The sequence below is a fragment of the Ambystoma mexicanum genome, chromosome 7p (genome assembly GCF_040938575.1).
Source record: "Ambystoma mexicanum isolate Mex_15411 chromosome 7p, UKY_AmexF1_1, whole genome shotgun sequence".
In the NCBI taxonomy this organism is placed as follows: domain Eukaryota; kingdom Metazoa; phylum Chordata; class Amphibia; order Caudata; family Ambystomatidae; genus Ambystoma; species Ambystoma mexicanum.
In genome coordinates this window covers 777,952,498-777,978,692 of record NC_090939.1, presented here as the reverse complement: position 1 = coordinate 777,978,692, position 26,195 = coordinate 777,952,498, and the positions used below count along the sequence as shown (strand labels likewise).

The following is a 26,195-nucleotide window of genomic DNA, read 5'->3' as shown; positions in this document are numbered from 1 at the left end:
TGCTTTTGCGAATTTTGAGCTTGAATAGCTCAAAATTTTACATAGGAAGTTTTAAAACGGAGAATGCTAGTATTTTTTTTTATGTTGCCTATCTATTTTTTAAATAAAAATTTTTACTAGACCATCCCTTTAACTCATCCTATCTCAATTTTGAAAATATATCGATACATCTCTAAAGCTCATTATATCACCCCCAGCCCTAGCCAATGGGAAGCCTTGTGCACTGGTAGGAATCATTGGGCAGCACTGGGATATGTGAGTTTTTGCAGAAGTGTGGCCTTCTAATGTATGATGTTTGTTGTGAGGGGTATTCAACTTCAGTATTTCAGTGGCTCTGTCGGTATGTAGTATGTTTGAATGTAGTGGTTCCGAATGATAGTGTGGGGAGAGGTTAGCGTCAGGCATAACGGGTGACTTGGCACATCCATCCAATCTGGCCTTCAGTTGAGGTAATTGTGAGGAGACATCCTGTGGCACTCTATTGAGGGCTGGTGTATTTGGAGGGAAAGCGCACGAACTGGTCCTAAATGAGCGTGGGAGAATGCAGTAAGAGGGAAGCCAAGAGAAGTGTAGTTATTAGGTAAATTGTTTCAGTATAGAACTCGCAGACGGGATGGCCAGAGGCAAATAACCAAGGGCAGAGTTCAGGTGGTGTCCCTAGGAGAGCCGCAACATTGGCGTGATCACTTTGCAATATTTATGAGTGAATTACATGAATTACAGTGTAGCATGGGGCAGCCAGCAAGGCCATGAATAGCATTTGGGTGCCTCAGAGCGGAGTTACCATAGGGTTCAATTACTTTATGAATGTTCTTGTACTTGCTCTGAGAGGCATTATCTCATCCCTTCTTGGGGTATTTCCTGGTCGCTAGATGCTATACCTCCTTGAGTGAGCGTGCCGCTGAAAGGGAGTGCGCCGGAATACTTTCCGGCTAATGCTATTGTCTTGAGGTGGAATCCAGTGCCGTTGTCTTGAGGTGGAACGCATTGCGGTATGAGGTGATTGAAGTTTGGTGATAACTCTTATCTCAAAATGTTTCCTGCAAAGGTCTTAATAAAGAAAGGAATTAGGTGTTATTGCTGTAACAGTTGAGGAGGGGCTGGAGAAGGGGGTCTAGTTCCTGAGCATGCAGGTTAGTTCCTGAGCCTGCGGGTGGAAGATGGGAATTTTCAGAAGCAAATGAGGATGAAGCGTTCATTAGGGACAGTGCCAGTAGAAAGTGATACATTGATAACGTCACATATTGGGTCTGGGTTCGAAAATGGGGGCACATTATTTAGCCAGAGCAGCAGGAGTAGCCTGGGCTGGGACTTCTAACAGATAATGGTTTTCAAGGAGGGCTCAGGCTTTATGGGATGTTGATGGCTGACAACAATATGACAACTGCCTTTAGTAAAATAAGTGGAAACGATGTAACATCTGCCCACGACTACGGACTTTAACATAGCTTTTGCAACCTTAGGGATGCAGGTTTGCATCCCCACAGAGTTAAAAAGTAAAATAAAATGTCTCATGAATCGGGTCCAATAATTCTGTCTCTTTTCTGTCTGCAAAAACCTTAAACCCAATCCCCCAAAGTCTAGGCCCACAGGTACTACCTGCAGCAAGACGCACTGCGTACATCACAGTGACCTATCTTCTAGCAAACCATTTTCGTGCTCCACTAGAGCTCAGAATATTGATTTGATCCATTTATTCACATCCAAATCCTTTCCAGCCAGAAAACATGGCTTAAATGCCCATTTGTCTCACCATTTAATACTTATTCATGATATCATTCCATCAAATCAGCAAAAAAGAGTACACATCTGATTGTTAGTGCTGGAATCTGTTGAGATAACAGTACACATTTTCAGTACAGGAAATAAATAAAGCACATACATTGTTAGAACTGCTTGGTTTTGGGGTGACTACAAGTTAGTTTTAACATGCCTGCCCTCACCGAAAGATCCTGAACTCAGGATACTGCCTAATGGCAGAAATGTCTCTCAGGACTCCTCAAAGGAGGGTAAATGGCATAAGAGTCTTTTAGTCCACATGGAAGTCGAAAGGACTAAAGGAAGAGTGGCACAAGGTCTCAAGAGAAGAAGGAAGTCCCTGAAATCCCATTTTCTCCTGGACAAAGGGAACACTTTTAGATCACAAAAGCCCCAAGTACAGCAAAACAAGGAAAGAAGATTACTCATAAAGAATGGTTAAAAGAATCCATGCTTGATGCCCAAAGTAGCCCACGACCTTCACTGGTATACCCAGGCCCGATGATGCCAAACATGATTTTGTTAGGTATGAAGTTGACAGTGATATCTTTATTCAGCTTGTAACCCATAAGCATGCCGCAGGTGACACAGACACAATAGCAGACCTTCACACTGATTCTGCTGCCTTCTTCCACTCCCCTCCCTTATCCAACAACGGGGGATTGACTTTTGAGCAGTAAAGACACTTCATCTAGCCCTCCTCCTCGACTTCATCACCTCCTGTTTTGAATTCATTGGTGTTGAACTCCTTGCTACAGCTCCTCTTGCCATAATTCTAATCCATCAGTTCCCAGAACTCTGAATTGCCTTTTCCAAGTAGGACCTCCTACTTGAATCTCTACACTCTGAAGTCCTGGCCACAATCATGGGGGACTTCAACCTCCCTGTCAGGACTAAGGCTAACCGTCCTCAACTTGACTGATGCCTCTTCAGCCACTTGAGATTCACCAGTCAACCCACATTCATGACAATTCACTGGCTCCCATGTTTCTCCCGTCTCTTCAGTATTCTCCACCCTTACATTACTCTTCCAATTCTGATCACTCCCTCTGGGACCCACCTCATCACTGATCTCTCACCCCCAACTTGGTCAAGAAGCACGAAATCCATCCTGGCTCCAAAGTTCACTATCATAATCAAGGCAGGTCGTCCTACGACCAGTTAGTCTCTTCCCCCTCCACTCCTATCCCCAAATGCTTTCTCCACCCTTTGCTGATTCCAATAAAAAGACTCCCAAGACTTAAACCTAGCACTTTGTGACATGTTTGAGCACCCCTATCTGGACTGATTTTTCACTCCCTCCCGCCCTCATCCTCAACCCTGGATCTCCTTTTCCACCTAACAGCTGAGAACAAATATGCACTTCCACTTTTGGTGCAGACAAAAAATCCATTTCTCTTCTGTCCGGTCTCCTGACAGGAATGTAGCCACATGCTCTCTTTAGCCCGAAACCCTGCCAATTTCCCGCACCACATCACCTGTGTCTCTTTTTCCCTCGTTAACCCCTGCAATGTATCCAAGACCCTCCGGTCCACACTCTTACACACGTTCCCCCGTCCAGTGTTTTGCAGAACATTTTCATCTGAAAAACGAATTAAAACATGTGGGGGTGGGGAATAGGGACTAGATAATGGGGAAGGGGACATAAGGGAAACCCCCTCTCCACAGAAAAAGAAATGTATGAGTTTGTTCGGCCAAAGGTTTAGACAAAAAACTCTGATGTTCTAAGAACATAGAACCCCATGACTCTGCCAAGTCCTCCAACTACATCAACCTCATTACTTCTCTGGGCTCTCCCGTCAAAGCTATCCTGGACCTTCCAGTCCATGTTCCCCACAACAACTCACCATCCCTTCCCTAGTCTTCATCAATGACTTTAACAGCCATTTTCTACTAAAATCTCAAAAATCCATGACATCCGCAATATTGTTTTCTTCCTCACAGCCAATGACATCCTCCTTCCTTCTCTCCAACACCCCCGTGCTCACTTCCTCCACTCACTTTGACTTTTCCCCTACCATTGTGGCTAAACTGGCACCCATCCTCTAGGCTACCAACCTCTCTTCTGCTCCTGTACACCCCTTCACAATGCTGAAGAAAAGACCCCTTTTTCCTGCAACTAACTTGCCCCTCTTCAACTCATCCCCTTTCAATGGAATCATCCCAGCCTGTTGCAAGGTGGCCACCATCATAACCCTCTTTCAGAAAACCCTACTGTGGAAACACACAGACTTAATTACTTCTGACCTGTTTGCTTTCTCCTCCACTTTTTTACAAACAGCTGTGTTCTATCGTATCACTATAAGCTGGAAATGATGGACTCACTGACTCATTCCAGGCTGGGTTCTGCAACAATCACTGGAGGGATACAGTGCTCACCAATGTCTCTAACTTCCATGCTACTGCTCTTCCCTCCACCTATTCTCCATCTTCATCCTCCTTGAGCTTCCTGCTATCTTCTATACTGTCGACCACTCATGCCTCCTCTTGACTTTCTCTCACTTTAGCTTCAGAGCGCCGCTCTGGCCTGGATTCCCTCTGTCATACTTGTGTCTTCCTATGGTACCCTTCTACCTAGGTTTGTAAATGGGATTTTGGCCATTGAATATAGAGCTTTGTTAAGATGGATTTCTGAACTCTGTCCTGGAGGGGCAGAGGTTCAGAAGGCTAGCCTAGTTTCTTGGAACAGGGTAACCTATGGACAAGCCAGACCAATCAGGGTAGCGATGGCGGCGGTCAAGACTATGTCTCAAGAGGGGTGAGGGTGACTGAAAGCCCGCAATGAGCACACAAAGCAAGGACACTTACAAATTACTCCAGGCAGGTGTTATATTAAAAATATAGACACATTTATTACAAGGCCTTTGTAACATTGACCATAGTAAAGAATCACAATAAAACTCAAGTAAACCAACACATCACAGTCAATACAATATATATACAAGACCAAGGGGTCTAACGAGTTAGAAGCACAAAATATGCAGACCACCTAGATGGGGAAGAAAACAGGCAGTGCAAGTAATCGTAAGGCCCAGTTCGACATCAGAGACCACCTAACTTGAAGGAAGTCCGAGCCCTACGAAGAGTGGAGCCTTGTGCTCAAAAGTACCTGCACACGCGGGTGCCAACGGGCCAAGGAGTGTCTCTTCGGGGAAATCAGGCAGTTCAGAGAGGTCAACAAACGATGGCGAACAGACCTCTGCTACTCAAGCGCAGCCTCCACTTGTGGGCAGAAGCAGGGTGCGAGTACGGAGAAAGGGGTGCTGCTTTTTGACAGCGGGGGAAAGCCACAGGCTTCTGCAGGAGGGAGACCGGTTCAGGGTATTGACTACTCACCGGTCCCCGATGCAGGCAGACCCAGGCTTCTCTGAGTTAGTTTCTTCGCTTGCAGGTTCAGATGCGATCAGAGGGACGTCTCGGCGCCGTGTAGATTCCGCGGCAGCAGAAGGCAGGGTCGAGGGTGTCCCAAAAGCAGCGAACACGCACAGTTGGTTACCTCAGCAGGGCAACTCGGCAGCCGCTTGTATTCCAGGCCCAATGTACACTTCTCACTTCAGACCTGGGAACGCCAAGTGTACGAATCGTGTGAGAGTGTCGAGGGCTCGGATTTCAGCAGCAGCCAGACGGCGGTAACAGAGCAAGGTTCCTGTGTAGGCTGGTCAGTCTGCTGGATGGCCTAGGGACGCTTCCGAAGGCTTACGTACAGGAGTTGGTGAAGATGCCGAGAATAGTTGCTCCCACTATTCTAAAGGGTCGAAGCGCCAGTACAGGCCTTCTCGTACAATCAGAGGCAGAGGGGTCTCACAGGATGACAGCAGTGGTGCAGGGTGCCAAATCTTCAGCGGGTCACCAGCGATTCCTCGACACAGCTTCTTGGTTGCAGGATACTTGGCTCCTTTATCCTTCGTTCGTGAGAACTTAGGAGATCGACATGGTAGTGGTGTTTCCAGCCTCCTCTTATCCAGAGTTCCCTTCGCGCCAAAACGGAGAGGACCCAATGGGAGATCTGCTCACAAAACACTCACACCATATGTGGACCTATCACGGACCACGGTGGTCCCAGGCCTTCAAGACACACTAGACTTTCTGGCACCCAGGATGTGTATTGGGACCAGATATCCCAGCCCACATCCTGGAGGCTCGCAACAGGCCTGTAGAAGCCCGCGAAAGCATCTGTGTTTCGCGGGAAAGTACATGCCCAAATAAGGATGGCCCGGGTCGGCTTGACCTGAGGAAGTTGAAGGGGCAAGGCGGTCAGCGGACAGGACAAAAAACCTTGTGGTCTGGCCATTTTGGAAGCCAGGCCACCCATTTTGGCCAAACGCGAGAAGCGCGATTAACAGGGCCAAAGGGAGTTCAAAACACAAAGAAACAATCGCTGCCACCAGTCCCATCCGTGACATACTTGCACAGTTGGTTATAAATCCATCGAGAGCTTCTAGGGCCTGTAGAATGACTAGAGACCCAAGAGTGCAGTAACTTAGCTTACAGTGCCCTCTTGTGCCATGTTGTGCGAAAGCTGCAACATGAGAAAAGAACTACGGAAAACAACGTTTCCCGGTACTGACTGTCTTAAGGGCATGTCAGATTCCCCGTAAGAATGGAACGAAAGCCCAGAGGAGTGCGGCGGAAGGCTGCGCTTCTCTGGCAAAGTCTAGATCAGGATGTAAAACAACAGCAAAAAGTTTAGGGGTTGCCACATGGAAGGAAAATAACCTACAATATGAAATCTTTCCTAACACTCGTCCCTCCCAGACTAAGGACTGGGGGAACTAATCCACCCCTGGATGAGTCTCTTGTTCTGGTCGGTTAAACATTCTGGACAACCCATCAGCATTGCTATGTTGGACACCTGGCCAATGCTCAATAGTGAAGTCAAAGCCTTGTAGACTTATGGACCACCTAAGCAACTTTGGATTCTCTCCCTTCATGTTCATCAGCCACTTTAAGGGCTTATGGTCAGTTTGCACAGTGAAGTGGGTCCCATAGAGGTAGGGCCACAGCTACCGTAGGGCCCACAAAACAGAGAAGCATTCTTTCTCCACTGTGGACCATCTGAGCTCTCTGTCCTTAAACTGGCGACTAATGAAACCAATAGGGTGTTCCTTACCCTTCTCATCTACTTGCGATAGTAGAGCTCCTATCCCAGTGTCAGAGGCGTCTGTCTGCACAATAAAAGGTCTTTGATAATCAGGGGCCCTGAGGACCGGGGCCTGGCACAAGGAGTCTTTTAAGCCGTTGAAGGCCTTCTCACACTCGTCGGTCCAAGTTACCTTCTTGGGTTTCTTCAGAGTTGTGAGGGCAGTCAGAGGGGCAGCTATGGTGCCAAAGTCTGCCATGAAGTTGCAGTAATACCCGGTGAGTCCTAAGAAGGCTCTCACTTTGGTCTGTGTAGTGGGGGTAGGCCAGTCGTGTACTGCTTGTACTTTACTGGGTAGAGGCTGTATCCTCCCTCCACCTACTTCATGTCCAAGGTAAACCACTGAGCCTTGTCCAATCTGGCATTTACTAGTATTTATGGTCAAGTGTGCTTTCTGAAGAGTCTGTAGCACAATCCCGAGATGTTTCACATGGTCTTCCCAGGTGGCGCTGAAAACTGCTATATCATCCAGATATGCAAGACAGAATTCATCCAACCCATTCAACACATGATTCACAACCTCTGGAAAGTAGCAGGTGCATTCCTCAACCCGAACGGCATTACCCGGAATTGGTACAGACCGCCTGGAGTGGAAAACGCTGTCTTCTCCTTGGCATGTTCTGCTAAGGCTATTTGCCAATAGCCCGCAGTGAGGTCAAACGTGCTTAGGTACTTGGAGGCACCCAAGGTATCCACCAGCTCATCTGTTCGAGGCAAGGGGTGTGCATCTCTCTTGGTGACAGCATTCAGAGCCCTGTAATCCACGCAGAACTTCAATTCAGAAGTGCCTGCTTTTGGAACCAAAACCACAGGGCTGGACCAAGGATTACTAGAGGGTTCAATCACCCCAAGGTCTAACATTTTGTTGACCTCTGTCTTAATGTAAGACCGTACTTTGCCTGACATCCTGTACACTCTACTTTTGGTAGGAACGCTGTCTCCTGTGTCTATGTTATTTTTGCACCAAGGGGACTGCGAAAATAGGGGGGAAAATGGCCTAAGCAAACTTTTCACCTCAGCCTGCTGATCAGAAGTCAGGTGAGGGGCCACTAGGACACCCTCAAAGGAGCTATCTGAAGGACTGCTTTGGAACAGGTCGGGGCGAGGTTCAGACTCCTCTTCCTCAACATCTGAAGCCAGTAGCAGTGCTGCGATTTCGACTCTTGGGACGAAAGCCTTCAGTTGTCAAGGAGTTCCCCCCTTCTCACCTGGGTCCGATGTTTGCCAGTGACTTCGATCGGTGCCTTCTTGCGAACGCTCCTGGTCTTGAACAGCGCTGCTCGAGATTCGTCTGGTTCCAGGTTGCGTTTAGTTCCGGGATCACAGAGTCCAGGAATCCGGGAGACTGGGAAAGGCTCGAAAGGCTCGGAACCAGGAAGGGGGAAAGGAAAAGGAGTGGGTAATAGCACTGGGACAAGGAAACAATACCGCAAGCTACGAACACACGTCTGAGCTACTCTGCAATAGCATTGAGACGCGCGGAGCTGCGGAAGGCGTGGTCTATAAATAGACCATGCCGCGTTCAGCGCATGGTGCGAGCAAGGGCTTCAGCTCTGGACGGCCATGTTGGAAGTAGTACGGAATGTACGCCCCGTTGAGACAAGGACCAGGAGGTCCAAAAGGAGCGTGATCTGAAGTTCATGACATCAATCTATTTACGTGGAACACTTTTGGAGCCTGTCCAGGCCTTCCAAGGTCCACTAAATAGTTGACCTCACCCAGGGGCTCCACCACTGTGTAAGGGCCTGACCATTTGTCCTGTAAAGCTCTAGGCCTTATGGGATTTATGATCAGGATTTGCTGACCAGGTGTAAAGTTGATGAGGGAAGCTTTCTGGTCATACCAATGTTTCCCCAGCGCTTGTCCTGCCTTCAACTTGTCACTAGCCAGACCCATCAGGAGTACCATCCGTTTTCTGAGCCCTAACACATAGTCTACTACGTTGGTAGTAATAGGGGGAGTGGGCATCTCCCATCCCTCCTTGACTATGGCTAAGGGTCCCCACACAGGGTGACCAAACAGAAGTTCGAAGGGGCTGAAGCCAACACCCTCCTGTGGTACCTCTCGGTAGGCAAACAGTAAGCATGGTAAAAGAAGATCCCATTTTCTTCTTTGAGGTTCTTCCAGAGCCCCAAACATACTCTTTAACGTTCTGTTGAACCGTTCTACCAGACCATTGGTCTGGGGGTGGTATGCAGAAGAGAACTTGTAGGTAACCCCACATTCCTTCCACATAGTCTGCATATACTTTGACATAAGATTGCTGCCTATGTCAGACACAACTTCTTTAGGTAAGCCAACCCTAGTAAAGATGCCAAGTAACGCTTTTGCAACTGACTTGGCAGTTACAGTTTTCAATGGGATGGCCTCAGGATATCTGGTAGCATAGTCGACCAGCACCAGCATAAACCTATTGCCTGAGGATGTTTGCGGGTCAAGGTGACCAACGATGTCGATCCCTACCCTTTCAAATGGTATTCCCACAACTGGGAGTGGTACAATGGAGCTTAGATTGTTGAGCCACTCTTACCAGATAACTGACAGGAGGCACAACTCCTGCAGTGACTTTTTACTTGCACCCCCATCTTGGGCCAGTAGCTGTGCATGGATAACCTTTGCTTGGTCCTCTTAATACCAAGGTGACCAGCAAGGGGCACTTCATGCGCCAGCTGCAGGAGGAAGGGTCTTACAGCAAGGGGAACCACCAACCTCCTATGGTCTCCTTCTGTAGACTCTGTGGGCTCAGTATACAGGAGTCCACCCTCCCAATAAATCTGATGCTTCCCAGGAGTTTCACCCTCAAGCTGGGAGCAGGCCTGTCTCCTTAGGCCTTCCAGAGATGGGCACTCACGTTGGCCTTTACTGAACTCTTCCCTGTCAGGACCACCTGCTACTAACAAGTCTTTTAGTTCAGGATGGTCATTGGGGTCAAATACATCTGGTATCGCCGACTCCTCGTCAGGTCCGGGGATTGACCAACTTCCTCCACCGCAGTGGTAGGTGAGTTCGGGGGAATATTTTCTTTCCCTCGTTTTGGTTTTGTTACTCCTTTAGCCTTGGGTTTCCCCTTTGGCTGGGGCAACACATTGGTCTTGGCCAATGATGCCCGTGTTTGAGACCTAGTGCAGGGTCTGTCAGCAGTGTCTCCCACGAGCCCCTAAAGCTCTGAGATCATTGCCCAACAAGACCTTTCCTGGGACGTTCCTCTGAATGCTCACTGGAATCCTGACTGCTGTACTATTGAGAGTAAGATTTACAGGTATTACTGGAAACATGTGAGGTGGGCCGTCAGCCAATTTAGTGGGCATCAGAGTAGCTCTGGCAACTTCCTCTGAGTCTACCAAGGTAGAATCCACTACAGTTCGACTGCACCCACTATTCCTAAGAGCTGGAGTATCTACTCCATTGATCAGCACACTGGGCCTCATTCCGAGTACGGCGCTAACCAATGGCGCTATTAACGCCTTGGTTGACGCCGTACCCGGACCGGCAGCGCCTTGGTGGATGGCGGAATTACCGCCCCATTCCAAGGTTGGCGGGGCGGTAATTCCCCATTCACCAAGGCTCTTCCCCATTCCCAAATGAGCCCCCATAGGGCTCAATGGGAATGGGGAAGATGCAAATAACGGTGACCGTTCATTACGGTCACCGTTATTGGCTTGGAGGCCCCTTTGCGCCCTCGACTTTAACACCTGCTCAAAGCAGGCGTTAAGGGCGAGGGCGCAGAGGGAACTCGGAGTATGGCGGTAAGGGATTACCGCCACCGGTCTCGTTACCTTTGGCCGCTAGCCCTTACCGCCATACTCGGAATGAGGCCCACTGTCTTTAAAGTAGTGCTTGGTGTTATCTGGGATCCTAGCATAAGCCTCTGCGACTTTAGGCTCCCAGGAACCCAGGGAAACTAAAACTACCTCAGCTTCTATCCCACTGGGGAAGGAGTCTGAGGAGAAGGATGCTCCTGTAATCTCTTCTTCCTCGTAGGAGGAGAAGGCCAGATTTGCGGAGTGGTCCCCCAAAGGTTTAACCTTACACCGGGGATCCCCCTTCACGTGGTCAGTTGCTCCACAAGCAAAACAAGATCCAGTGGGTCTGTTTACATACGGAGGCTTATTATAACCAAAGTTCTGTTTCGGAGGCTGACCTCCACTACCCTGTGAGTTCCCTTGTGTCGTACCCTTATTTTTCTTTTTGTGGCCCTTTTGAGAAGAAGATTTATCAGATTCTCCATCTTCCTTATCTTTGGGCTTTTCCCTTCCTCCTGCTTACCAGGATGAGTTTTGTCCTTATGAGACACTCGATGTGACACCCATAAATCTGCTGCAATGGCAAGTTTCTTTGGATCTAACTCCTTAGAATCTGCCAAATGCTGCTTAAGCTCCGGGGAAGAAGATGCAAAAATATGTTCCAGCATGACAAGACTTATCATACCTTCAAAGGTAGAAACCTTATAACCTTCGACCCAGCCAGTTAAGTTTTTTAAGGATTCGGTTACATAAGATACCCAAGTACCACCTTCTTTTTCCTTATACTCTCGGAATCGTTTTAAATATTGGGCAGGAGTCTTTCCAAACTTTAAAATGAGAGTTTGCTTCAACATTGCAAAATATGCTTGCTCAGCCTTCGACATTTCCATAATGGCACTGCAGCCAGAATGGGGCAGTCTGCTAAGTAACCAGGCAATTTTATCAGCATTGTCAACTAAAATGTATTCAGCCAGTCCATAATGTCATTCTTTTCTTCATACACACTGAGCAGATCTTTTGGAAACCTTGTATGAGAGGAGGCCCCAGACCCATGTCCAGGACCCTTGGATCCATTTGCAACCTGAAGGTTGGCCAGTTCCAACTGGTGATCCCTGTCTTTCTGTTTTTCTGCCTGTTCAATTTTTAGCTTGGCCATATTGAAATCAAGCTCCTTCTGCCTAAACATCAGTTCTTGCTTCTTGAATTCAAGTATGGCCTCCCCATCAGCACTGGCAGAGGAAACATTGGACATTTCATCCTCCCTGTCCTCATGGTCACGGTGGACTAGTGCAGCGGCAGAACTGTCAGTTCTACCAGTGAGATCAGCCCCACCTCCTTCTGCACTGTCCTCGGACGCTATAGCGTCAAGCTGAGCTTCTTGCCACGCCATGATTCTTTGGATCATATCCAATTTGGTGCCTTGATAGGAGACACCTCTCTCAGCACACATTTTTTTCAATGTTTCGGATTTAGAAGCATTTAAAGTTAACAAGGTACTTGTTTCCATACTGTTAGATAGGACTATGGCCTTTTAAAAGTTATACTACGACAATTCACTACTTGTCCTGGTAGGAATAACTTGATGTGCTTTCACTCGTGCGCAACACTAAATACCTTCAGTCGTATCCCACCGCTATACACCAATTTGTTAAGATGGATTTCTGAACTCTGTCCTGGAGGGGCAGAGGTTCAGAAGGCCAGCCTAGTTTCTCGGAACAGGGTAACCTCTGGACAAGCCAGACCAATCAGGGTAGCAATGGCAGCCGTCAAGACTAGGTCTCAAGAGGGGTGAGGGTGACTGAAAGCCCGCAATGAGCACACAAAGCAAGGACACTTACAAATTACTCCAGGCAGGTGTTATATTAAAAATATAGACACATTTATTACAAGGCCTTTGTAACATCGACCATAGTAAAGAATCACGATAAAACTCAAGTAAACCAACACATCACAATCAATACAATATAAATACAAGACCAAGGGATCTAACGAGTTAGAAGCACGAAATATGCAAACCACCTAGATGGGGAGGAAAACAGGCAGTGCAAGTAATCGTTAGGCCCAGTTCGACATCAGAGACCACCTAACTAGAAGGAAGTCCGAGCCCTACGAAGAGTGGAGCCTTGTGCTCAAAAGTACCTGCACACGCGGGTGCCAACGTGCCAAGGAGTGTCTCTTCGGGGAAATCAGGCAGTTCAGAGAGGTGAACAAACGATGGCGAACAGACCTCCGCTACTCAAGCGCAGCCTCCACTTGTGGGCAGAAGCAGGGCGCGAGTACGGAGACAGGGGTGCTGCTTTTCAACAGCGGGGGAAAGCCACAGGCCTCTGCAGGAGGGAGACCGGTTCAGGGTATTGACTACTCACCGGTCCCCGATGCAGGCAGACCCAGGCTTCTCCGAGTTTGTTTCTTCGCTGGCAGGTTCAGATGCGATCAGAGGGACGTCTCGGCACCGTGTAGATTCCGCGGCAGCAGAAGGCAGGGTCGAGGGTGTCCCAAACGCAGCGAACACGCACAGTTGGTTACCTCAGCAGGGCAACTCGGCAGCCGCTTGTATTCCAGGCCCAATGTACACTTCTGACTTCAGACCTGGGAACGCTAAGCGTACGAATTGTGTGAGAGTGTCGAGGGCTCGGATTTCAGCAGCAGCCAGACGGCGGTAACAGAGCAAGGTTCCTGTGTAGGCTGGTCAGTGCGCTGGATGGCCCAGGGACGCTTCCGAAGGCTTACATACAGGAGTTGGTGAAGATGTCGAGAATAGTTATTCCCACTATTCTAAAGGGTCGAAGCGCCAGTACAGGCCTTCTCGTACGATAAGAGGCAGAGGGGTCTCACAGGACAACAGCAGTGCAGGGTGCTAAACCTTCAGCGGGTCACCAGCGATTCCTCGACTCAGCTTCTTGGTTGCAGGATACTTGGCTGGCTCCTTTATCCTTCATTTGTGAGAACTCAGGAGATCGACATGGTAGTGGTGTTTCCAGCCTCCTCTTATCCAGAGTTCCCTTCGCGCCAAAACAGAGAGGACCCAATGGGAGATCTGCTCACAAAACAATCACACCATATGTGGACCTATCACGGACCACGGACCACAGTTTTCCCAGGCATTCAAGACACACTAGACTCTCTGGCACCCAGGATGTGTATTGGGACCAGACATCCCAGCCCACATCCTGGAGGCTCGCAACAGGCCTGTAGAAGCCCGCAAAAGCATCTGTGTTCCGCGGGAAAGTACATGCCCAAATAAGGATGGCCCCGGGTCGGCTCGACTTGGGGAAGGTGGAGGGGCAAGACGGTCAGTGGACACGACAAAGGACCTCGTGGTCTGGCCATTTTGGAAGCCAGGCCACCCATTTTGGCCAAACGCGAGAAGCACGGTTAACAGGGCCAAAGGGAGTTCAAAACACAAAGAAGCGATCGCTGCCACCAGTCCCCTCCGTGACATACTTGCACAGTTCGTTATAAATCCATCGAGAGTTTCTAGGGCCTGTAGAATGATTAGAGACCCAAGAGTGCAGTAACTTATCTTACAGTGCCCTCTTGTGCCATGTTGCGTGAAAGCTGCAACATGAGAAAAGAACTACGGAAAACAACGTTTCCTGGTACTGACTGTTTTAAGGGCATGTCAGTTTCCCCGTAAGAATGGAGCGAAAGCCCAGAGGAGTTCGGCGGAAGGCTGCGCTTCTCTGGCAAAGTCTAGATCAGGGTGTAAAACAACAGCAAAAAGTTTGGGGATTGCCACATGGAAGGAAAATTACCTACAATATGAAATCTTTCCTAACAAGCGTATGCATCACGAGGGTCTCAATCACCCTCAGGCAGAATATTCCGATCCCCAAAGCCCCTTGTGATGGCCCACCTGCTGAACAAAATCCAGTTTCCACCATAGCATTCAACAGCATGGAGTACTTAAGTGGTGTCAATATTGAAAAAGGTGAAGGACTCCAAGGGGTGGATTGAAAACTATCTGCATTGGGTACACCTGTAACCATTGGTGAATATAATTTAAGAATGGTATCCTTGAATATTTCTGGGGTGGGAAGCCTACCCTACATGTCTTGATTTTGTTAGAGGTTACACCTGATCTACAACCTGATCTGTATGTAGGAAACCTGGCTCACGCAGCGGGTGGCCATACAAAGTTATAAATCATTCTGCATTGATGCCAACAATGGCCCAAGAGGGAGACCCAATGAGGGCCTCCTAACTTGGATCAATACTGACCTGAATTGGAATATCAGGGAACTAGATACTTGATCCCCTGACTTACAAATTTTGTTTTCCATCTTGCTGTTCAACGTGTACAACAGACTCGGTGGCAGTGATTTGTGCATTCTACAGGGTATTTTAGACGAGTTGTCGACGTATGATCCAGCAAAGATCCACTTCATTGTGGCAGGAGACCTCAACTCCAATTCAAACCAATTAGGGGCTTGTACCAGGCGAGTTGCTCCTGGACCAGCCAGCCAGCTAGCCAAAAATACCTTTACAGGTAATAACAGAGGGAGCAAGATCGATTACATAATCATTTTAGCCAGGGATTGGGGGCTTGTGGAGAGCTTTGGGGTGATGGACAGATGCGACAGTGACCATAAACCTATTGTTATGAATCTTAGGAACATTGGCACCCATGTATGGTGCTCCCATGGAAAGGGTGACTCTATAGCTGTCACTCTATCTGATCATTCCGGTAGCTCAATAAAATGGCAACGCCTAGAGGAACAAAAACGCATTCCACATTTTATCAGGCTGTTTTAAGTCAGATAGAAAGGTTTAGTGAGGAAAGTTACCCATATGTGCAGATGATCATAAAATTTCAATCCCTTGTTGGGAAAATCCAGCCACTAATCACTAATTCTGGGTCATTGGTGAAAAGGCATGCCTTGTAAACCACACCCTGGTATGATAGTGAGTGTATGAAGGCGAAAAGGACCATGGTTGCCTGCCTAAAGGGTCCTCCACGAGTAGATAAGGGCCTTTTCTGCCATTTGAGGGCAGAGTATAGGAGTATTGTTAACCATGAGAAGAAATCCTTTCAGGATGAAAGATGGGACGCTTTGCTACACAAGGCAAAGGGTGGGGATTCTAAGTCCTTTTGAAAATGGTTTTCGAGAGTAATGATAGAGAGGATGTTGTTTTTCAAGGTTGGATCAGGCCAGATGCGTGGTATGGGTATTTTAGCAACTTATATAAGGAAACCAGAAACATACTCATGCCCTCTGTAGATCTATCAGTTGGGCAGAGAGTCTGGTCGGAGCCAGGCAAAGCTAATCACATACTCACATTGAGGGAAGTTCGGGAAGCGATAGCTTCCCAAAAGGGCGGGAAGGCCCCAGGTCTAGACAAGATCCCTATTGATCTCTTCAAGGTAGAACTAGTTGTTTGGGCACCTATATTATGCTGTTATTTGAAAGCATGTATAAGATTATCACTTTGGCAGGCCTTATTATGCCACTGGGCTTGGTTTCTGGTGCATCGGTCCTTCTGACTCTATTCCTCTAGCTTGAAATGCAATTCACAACTCGACATGCCTCCATACGAAGAGAGATATACAAGCTAGAACGGCCTCAATGCCTGAGATTGCGGATCCTCATTTAAAAGGGCTAGTCACAGATGAAAGGAATTTGGTGATTGTTAATGTGAGCAAACCGGAAAGACCTAAGTCAAGAGAAGCCCTCCATAATAAAGTCCTGGTCTGGTTACGGGCTAAAGCTGTGGGGAGCTGTATCAGAACCTTGGACCTTAGATTTTTGCACAGGGTTCATATCAAGGAAATGTCCATGTCGGACGGCACTGACTGCATTGTTATTGGGTGTGGACACTGTAATCTTCCCTCTTTTTTTTATCCTGCTGTAATTCACTAGGAAGGCTATCATCTACCATAAGTTTAAGAATCGTTATTGACTGATTTTCTCTTTTCTGTTTTGATTATTATGTTAAATATTTTGTAGTGTTATGTTTTTTGTGTAGTGATAGCTCTGAGGCCTATCGGCAAATGCAAAGTTGTCCCGTACTCCTGGAGGATTGGAGGATTGGAGAAATTGTGCCGATTTATAAAAAGGAGGGAGGGTGGCAGATTCTCCTGCAAATGATCACCCGATCTCTCTGTTAAATTCAACTGGAAAGATCTTTGTAAAAGTTCATCTTGGGCATCTGCAGGAATGGGTTAATTCCTTAGATGTAATCAGCCATCTTCAGGATGGCTTCCCGGCTGTGAAGAGCACAGTAGAGCAGGTCTTCCGCCTCTTTTTGAATTTGCAGAGTTATGCATCTTTGAATACAGCTAACATCTATGCAGTTTTCATTGACCTGAAGATTTGCGCTTGATGAGGGTCCCGTGTGCACGGCTATGGCAAGTACTTAGAGATGGACATATCCTGGTCACCTCCTTACTCTGATCCAGCTTTTATTCACTAATAATCACGTAACTCTGCGTTGAGGACTGGGGTTGCCCTGACTGACTCCTTCCCTCTTCAGAAGGGAGTCAGACATGGCTGCATCCTGGCCCTTCTGGTATTTTGTATGTACTGTAATGAGGTCATAAGGAATCTCCTGGAATATTCAATGGATCAGCCCAGGCTAGGCACACATAGGATGATGCAGGTGATGCCGTGCTACTATCCACGTCACAAATGGGGATTAGGAAGACCCTGCACAGCTTTTATGCAAAATGCAAAGTCCTATGCCTAATGATAAACGCTAGTAAAATAAGGCAATGATCTTCAAACCAAAATGTCATAAGGCCCGCTCACTGGATTTGAGGGTGGACGGCAGCAGATTGGAGCTGGTCTCATTATACGATTATTTGGGTTTGAGATTTGCTGACAATTGCTTCTGGAATTCCCACCTTGCAAAAGCTAGTATTATCCTCATCAAGAACAGAAGGCTGTAAGAAGATTTGCTCAGGAGCAAGGGGCCTTCTAACATCCAGACCCTTGCTAACGCTGAAAACATTTTCTTAAAGAAGTCACTTCTGCTCCCCCTAAGTACATCTAATGCTCTGCTTCACCTGGATACAGATATAAAACCTATTGTGGAAGATCTCAAGCTGAGAGCAGGGTTGTTCGTAGTTCGCATCTGGGGTTCTCTGGGCTTAGCAAAGTATAGTGAGGTATTGATGCATGTCATGTCAATAGAGGGAGGGATGTCTCTCCCATGGTTTGCCCACATTAAGGGAAGTTTGATTACTGTGGGGTTAAGATCTTATTGGGATAACCCTCATAAAATATGTGCTGTGGTAAAAACTATTGTGAAAGAATCGACTGTTGCACTAGCGTGTACTAGCATGAAAGATGCATGCCATCGGATATCGACATCGCCGCAATACCTAGAACTTAAGTTGGATTTTGGGTATGAAACCTCTGGATGTTGTTAAACCTTGCCTTGAACGTGCACTTTATATAAAATTCAGGAGGGACACTTTGAGCGTTGCTTAATTTATGCATAATTGGAAAGCCAATGGGACAAGTCTCTGTCAAATATATGGGGAGGAGACGATCACTAAGTTTATGTTTTTATGTGTTGATTTTAAAAATTTGAGAGTCAGGTATTTGAAGCCTGTTTTAAATCTCCATAATGTGCAAAGACTTCCCCAGGCTATGAGTTTTTGTAAGTAAGAGGTTTTAAATGTTCATTCTGTTGTAAAATACTTACATGGAGCTTGGCTTAGAAGGTCTTGACTGCTGAAATCTGTATCTTAAGCATTGATACCTAGTTTTAATATGTTAACATGCACTTGCTAACGAGTGCTTTTGAAGGATCAAGATTGATGACATTATGTAATTGTGTAGCTTAGATTGAAGTCTAATCTGTACTTGTATTATCACAGTGATCATTTTAGCTTTTATTTGGCATGGCTCATTCTGTCTTAATCAAATCTTTTGCCTGTACTTTTATGTCGAATAAAAAAAAAACTATTCTCCCGACTGAAATGGTGGCCTATCCTCTGACCCCCTGTGTCAATTAGAGTCCCTCAAGGGTCTGTCGTGCTCCCCACCCCCGGCCATTATTCACTTTTTACACATTGTACATCGGCAAGCACATTTCCTTGTTTAGAATCTCATACTTTCTTTTGAAAAAACACACACATCTTTGTTCTCTTTTCCTCCTTCAGCCCAGAGTTGTCATCTCACACCAGATATTGGGCCTCATTATGACCCAGGTGCTAGGTGTTTAACGGCGCCGTAAAAGGCTGCGGCGCCGTTAAACACCTAGCGCCTAATTACAAGGTCCCTTTGCGGGACCCGACCTTAACGGCTGGTTTTACCAGCCGTTAAAGTAGGGACCCGCAAAGGGACCTTGGTGCTAATTACTGTACCGCAATTTACGGTACCGTAATAAGCGCCTTCCCCATTCCCATTGAGCCCTATGGGGCAAAAATGGGAATGGGGAAGGGCATGGCGGCATGGGGAATTACCGCCCCACCAACCTCGGAATGGGGTGGTAATTCCCCATTCCGCCATGGACCATGGTGCTAATAGCACCATGGTTTAGAGCCGGAGTCCTAATGAGGCCCACTGTCTTGTCGCTATCCCCCAATGGATGGTGCTATACATACCTGGCGTTTAGCTCCTCCAAAAGTAATGTGATCGACCTTTCAGCTTCTAACACCTAAATCCATCTCCCCTCACATCTATCTTTTCCCCCTCAAACCTTCACCAAACATGCCTCAAAAGCTGTGGCTCCCTTTCACATTGACAGCTCAGTAGATAATGTCCTGCATTCCCTCGCCTGCCAGATTCCGCCTCCTGAACATCCACAAAATCTGATTCTATCATACCTTTCATTCCACTGAGACTCTTACCTCTTCCTTTCTTCATGTGTTCCTTTCTCTGCATTAGGCTGGACCACAGCTCCAACCTCCTCAGGCGATTGCAACTGTACTCCTGTAGCCACCTTGACATGGTACTTAATTTTGCTACTTGCACCCTGTTCCACCTCACTTGCTCCTCACCCACCTCTGCGCACTGCCTCCATATGGTATGGCTTTTTTTTATTTATGAATTCTCCCTCTTTAAACATCTTCTTCTTGTCTACAAAATCATGTATGGGCAAACCCCTCCCTATCTGGCTACCTCAACCTCTCTGGTGTCACCACCTTGCTCTCTATGATATCGAGCCCTACTTAAACGCCCTTACCCCATGCTCCATGTTCTACCTCCCGCTTTCACTTCTTTACCATAGTCACTCCCCATCAATGGAGCTCCCCAACACTAAAACACCTGACCCTGTGATATTAAGTCCATCGCTACTATATCAGGCTTCAGGAATGACCTGAAGTAGCCCATCCTTTCCCTTAAAGGAACATCAAACCCATCCTGCCCTATGGCGTGTACATAGATTTAAATACTACAACGTGATAGTCATGCAGCACATGTAAATACTAGTAATATTTATTGTGTATTAGCACACTTAACACAATGTTTGGATTGGCTCAAGGGGATTCGAATCGAGGTTTCCAAGCACATTCTGGGACTACTGCCTGGTAAGCACTTGGAATTATTCCTTCCTGCCTGGCTGAGCGAATCCCAATGTTCTTTACCTGGTTGTTGCTGACAGGAAATCCGCTGTGTGATGCCTTGTGAGCATGTGGGGCAACGCTTTTATTACTGCCGCTGGGCTGGACTCAGCTCACTCCTGCATGTGGACTAGGAGAGCTGCGTTCGTCACCACCATCATTTACCAATCATTGCAGTGCCCCAAAAGCAAGGGAGACGCTGCTCACTTCGTGGGCCAGACTCAGAAATTCAGCACTCCTCTGTTCAAAGGGAGCGCCATGCCAGCTCCTCCTCTATCTGCGCCCATGCCTTTCCTCCCTGTAATGTCCTCCAGTGCAGAGAGCAACATACCTGTGTACCATCGAGCTGGAAGCTTTTTTTGTAAAGGTCATGTGCAGGATCACAGCAGATGCGAATAGCACTGGCACCCTTGGACCTCAGGAAATGGTGGGCCTTAGCTGCCCTCATCCTACCTTAATAATAATTGCTTCTCTTGCGCTTTTAAGTCAAACCTTTTCGAGCACCTTATCCCCGACATTGCCCTCAGCCTCCGGTGCTGAATTTAGAATTGCTGTGGGTTAATAAGCGACCTTCGGAGACAATAATCAGCCGTATGGCAACGTTCCTGATGGATAACAGGAATACATTTTCCGTTCTGGTTTCCTCAAACCACATGTCTGCCTCCCCACATCTCCCACCTCTTTCGCTCATGTTGCCTGGCCATCATCTGCTGCTCCCCTCCTCTTCAGGTTTCTCTCATCGTCGACCACAACCTGTCCCTGTCCTGCTACAAAGTGAGAAGGGCTTCTGTCGAGCGGCCGCTTAGTGAACATTGCACGTTGGCCATGTGTGCCCTGAGCCCATCTTATGACTCTTGGCGGTTTTGGTTGAGCCCACAGGTCAAGCTTCCGGGCACATAACTGATGGTACTACCTGCAGATCTGGGCAATAAGGCCCTAAAAATGTTGTCTCTACTAACACGGTATGCCATTTATGTCCTCCCATCCTGTCCTAATGCCCAACTACAGCACCCAACCAGCCATATGCCTATGCGCAGAGTTCAAAATTAAAATATGCCTGGCATTTAAACAGTATTGGGGAGCTGCCTTCATTTGTCGAATGCTCTCTTTGGGACGAGAGGTAATTTCTTTTTTACTTTAATCCAGAGAGGAACGTGCACAAGAGAATGAATGAGGCTTTGATTAATACATATTAATACATAAAAGGCCCCTGAGCAGGGTCTGATGTGCTACCGGCTCAGGGACCAGGCAAAGTTTAGATAGGATAGTAAATGCTGTGCTAAAACAGGGTGTGTTGCTAAAGGGAAAGTGAAGAAAGTGGTGACATTTGAGGGGTTGCTTAACTGTAAATTAACAGAAAAGATCTTTGATCAAAGGTCCACCAACACTTGATTGCATTCAAGATAATCAGTCATATGATAGTGGCTCAGTTTGTTGGCATATACGAGTACCAGACAGGGGATGCAATCAACCAAATGCACGGAAAGATGTGTAGAGTGGTTGCCAATGTGTGAGAGACCCCTTCCAGACAGAAGCACAATCAGCAGATGGGAATGACCGCAGGTGCCAACCGAAAGGATGAAGGCTAGAAAGAGAGGGTATCAAGGCCCAGTCATTTCAATGAACCCAAAGGACTCTGCTGGGACTGTGAACCGCCAGGGCACAGAGAGAAAGACCTTTAATAGTAACAACAGAAAGAAGCTTCTCAAGGTTTCGAGAGCCAGGAACCCAGTGGGGGCTGGACGGGATTGAGCTATTATATGTTCCCACGAGGTGAGGCTGGCAGCTAACCCTGATGTCCCACCCTAAGAGCCAGCTAACAGTTGCAGGTATTTCAATTGATTCAGGAGACAATGGTAGCTGACACTTGGTATATTGAGGCTGGCCATATTGTGCAAAATGCAAGGTTAGTTTGATCACAGTAGTGACTGCATGGGCAATAGAGTGAAGAGTCTCAGTAGAGAGTGTTCAGAGGAACAAAGCAAGCTTTCCTCCTGCAGAGGTGAACCTAGTGGGAATGTGCATCACCCCCAGAAGAGGATGAATGTATATCCAGTCAGAGGAGGCATTGTGGGTGGGAATCTTCCTGACTGTTGTCTATTGGTAATGGTGACTAAGGCCCAAGCCATTAGTCAGGTGTTTTCCATTGAGGGAATTGAAGATGACAGGGAGTGGCATGGCCTACACCTCCAGCCTGAGGCTACCAGAAAACTGATCATCTTTCAAGAGATTACCATTGTCGATGACCCTGGAATAGAAGAGGCAGAAAACGGATTGGCATTGCCTCGGGTATGCCTAATAATTGAGAAGTATTCTCAGGTGAAGTAGTGCCAAGCAAAGAGTGTGCAAGCTTTGGACTATGAGAGGACTCTGGATCCTCTAGGAGGACAGACACAAAAATGGGGAGATACAACCCGTATTACCAAGCAGGAGGGACAGTTTTGCAATAGCATTTAGAGGAGAATGACCTGCTACTTTTTAAGTAGATAAATGGTTCCGCCTGGCACTACGAGTCAGGTGGTGACTTTTATTCTAAGGGCTGATGAAGAGGTCATTAGAAATGTGGTTACCATTCATAAACGAACATTGAATGTACAAAAGTAGGCCAATACCTTGCCATCGCAGCCAATTGGTTTCTTGCACTCTTCACATGTATTTGAGTAAAGGCTCTCGTAACATTTCACACAGTATGGGTTTTCTTCCCTGAGGATGTACTTCTTTCCAAACAAGGATTCCTTGCAATAATGGCAGTCAAATCGTTCAGTCATTTTGAGGCCACTGTTTCTGTCAAGAGTCCTTTTAAAAGAAAACAAACAGATGTGTTAATTGCACTGTTCTACCTCATCTACCTGTTTCTCAAATTAATTATTACATATCAGCTAATTCATTCATTTATGAAGATAACTTCGACATTATGAATTTGCAAAGTGAAATAATTTGTGCAGATGTTACCCAACTTCATTTGTTCAGTTTTAACTCTTGGTTCCTAGAACCAGGGTCAAGTCTAATGCTGGGGGGGTATGAAGGCTGAGGAAGACAGCAGGCAATGCACCAATTGTAATTTTGCATGTGCCTCTGCACCAGCTGCCTTGCCTACTCCAACTCACTCCCCCCATCCCTCCTTACAGAAAGAGTGCATATGATCTTTAGTTTATTTTTTATGGAGACATACTTCTAGTTTTAGTCTGTCTTCTCTTTCAATTGGTTCATGTCATGATCAGGCTGGCTCCAAGCATTGAATGTTTCTTTGGATAATGGTATAACCAGTATCGTGTCTAGCGTCTATGTTCCAAGTGTTTCTCCCACTGCCGCACATCGCATTGACTATGGCAACAGGAGAAAAAAGTGCCCCTTTGAGTGGAAGGCTAACAGGAGAGTATGGCAAGGCTAACAGGAGAGTACGGCATGGTCACTTGTCCCTTTTGCCTCACTCTTCTGTTGTTTGGGTGCTCTCAGAGACTCCATGATGCCTTGTGTAATTGCTGGACAAGTAATGCATTCCTTTTTACCAGGATTGTCATATGGATATTTTCTGGGGCTAGCACGGGCATGTACGTTATGTTTAGCAAAGTGTTTTGCGTTTTAAGGCGCAATCTGTATATTGCATTAATTAGTATTAATTGGAGTCCACAGAGCCAACGTCTCAAAAAGCTGTGTGTATTACTTTCTAATCAGCAAGAGCATGAAAGTTTGTCTGGAATTCAAAAATACACACTCTGATTCTAAACACTGACGTGCGGTGGTGAAACTTCTTATTTTTGATGTGATGCATTAGTAAACATTCCCAGCATCTTCACAATATATTTTTACAATAGCAAAACGTCTATAAAATAATTTTTAAACAGCACATTTCAAGGCCGGTCTCCCAAAATGATTATGTATACACAATTGCTTAAAGAAATGACGAACAGAACAGGAAAATAGCAAAGCATTGAAAGGCTGACTGTGATGCCTTTTCGTTAGCATGTGTCCTCACTCCTCCCTCTGCCATGTTAGTACTGGAGAAGGATTACACAATGACGGCTCCTCCATGATGTGCGACGGGGCAGCGACCGTGCCTTTAACCATTATGTAGTGCTTAGTTTTAAAAAAGAATCAAGTGCTGTGGCTCAAATATTTTCTAACACGTGCATGACGAGTCAGTACGCTTAGCTACACCCCCACCCTTGCCACCACCCACGGCTGCTCCCAATTCTGGCAACATATATGGGGTTAGAGCTGCAACTCTCACCAGCTTAGTGTGGTTGATGGATGTACTCACTACGGCAGATGTATGATTTACTAATACCAATCAATATACACATTAAATACAATACTTGTTGTGTCTTGACATGAGACAAATGTTTAGGTGTGTCTCTAAACATAATTCTATGACAAGACAGGAGGCTCGCATTATGCTTATCTTTCTTTAATACTGCCATATCAGCATTTCAAAACTTCAACTTTTAACTTTTATGTTTTGGTTTTTCTTACATGTTACTTGGAAAAAACAAAGCAGGAAGTTACAAGTTTCATCTCTCAACTGAATCAACTAGGTTTTAGAAACCACGCTTCCCATAATCCTGAGGCCCTTTGTAGTCCTGACCTCTACTCCCACACCAATCAGTGGCCAGATAGGGGTATAAACACTGGCTCCCCTAAGTCCATTCCTCTTTCTTTTTGCTGCCATACTGAGATAAGTGTTATGTCTCATGTTTTGTTCTTAAATTATCGTTGCCGATTATGATTTAGTCTCTAAATGTACTCATTATCAATGATAGTTAGCGGATAGACTAACAGGTGTTTGATTGATGGCTGTCGAGAGCTTATTTTACAGCGTTTGTACCGTTGTGTAGGGAGCACGCGCGCGCGTATTACCGGTGTTTCCCCCCATCATGCTTTTGTTTCAATTCTAACAGGAACGGGAGTGAGGAGAGGCGGGGCGGAGCCGCGGGCAAAGCCGCTCGCTTCTGGCAGCCGCCCCGTTCTCCTCCGGTGTAGCCGAAGTCTTCGCTCGCGAAGGCTAGGACCCTGCGGCAGCCTACATTATACGCGTGTGCGCGGAGGCGGCTCGCGCCGCCGAACGCACAGGGCTTTAGGACCCAGGTTCAGCCTCATATAATTCCCGGCATGCTCCACGTTCTCCTAACGCTCGCTTTTCGCGCGTACACAGAGCGGAGGGTCGTGTGAATCAGTACCTGAGAGGAATTTTTTCCAAAAAAAAAAAAGGAAAAAGACATTCCTTGGTGGCATCTGTTGGATCTACAGAGAACGTGAAACAGTTCACAGATAGGCTAGAAGGCGCAGAGTGCACAGGAGGTAAACTCTGATTTAGAGCCTTAATTTTCAGCTGACCCCGAGAAGTTAGCGCTGCTAACAGTATTCACTGGCTCACTCATCGCACCCGAGAGATTCCCAGTCCACCTCACCAGAGTGGAGTGAAGAAGAGTGGGAGGAAGAACCCACCTGGCAAGACACAGATTTATCACTCAGCTTCAAGAGGGTACTGGGAGATTCACTTTCTCAAGAAGTCTCCCAAGGGGTGCAACCTTTGACTGAAAGGTTAGAAATGCTTGAAGCATGCATGGCTGAGCAGCGGGAACAGCTAGCGGCCAGGAAGAGACGGGCCGACAGCCCTGGAGAGGAGACGTCAGCTGGACACCCTCAGAAGAGGGTTGAAAATAAGGGAGGTAAAAAAGCCCAGAAGAGCGCAGACTCTTTGACCCCCTCGGGCACAAAAGATAGGGTTGACTCTGTTCCCCAAAGTGAAAGCGACCCAGTCGCCAGATTGAAAGAAGCCTTTCTAGCAACATTAGCAGATGGCCACATCAGACCCCCTGCCCCAGGGGTGGACAATTCAGGGGAATATGAAGAGGGATACGCCCCCGGCGACGAAGGCGGCGAGGAAGAAGAGTTCCCTCAGCCAATTCCTCAAGCTCTTCCCGAGGAAGAAGACAATGTAATAGATATGTTCGACCCGAAGTCCATTAGACACCCAAAGTCTTCTGAGTGGGTGCCCTCACCCAGAGTGGCATTATACATGTCACAACACATCAGGAAG

General features: G+C 47.0%; 1 protein-coding gene across 4 annotated transcripts in view; it reads right to left on the bottom strand.

Moving 5' to 3' along the window:
- Window positions 1-26,195, bottom strand: part of FHL2 (four and a half LIM domains 2) — a 477,249-nt gene that overhangs the window by 224,342 nt on the left and 226,712 nt on the right. For 3 of the 4 annotated variants that reach the window (XM_069636912.1, XM_069636913.1, XM_069636911.1), the window contains one exon: window positions 22,768-22,951. The exons of the other annotated variant lie outside the window; for it this stretch is intronic. In XM_069636912.1, the coding sequence (XP_069493013.1) occupies window positions 22,768-22,923 (156 nt within the window). In that variant the 5' untranslated portion in view covers window positions 22,924-22,951. The remainder of the gene's footprint in view (window positions 1-22,767; window positions 22,952-26,195) is intronic. 4 annotated transcript variants of the gene reach the window in all.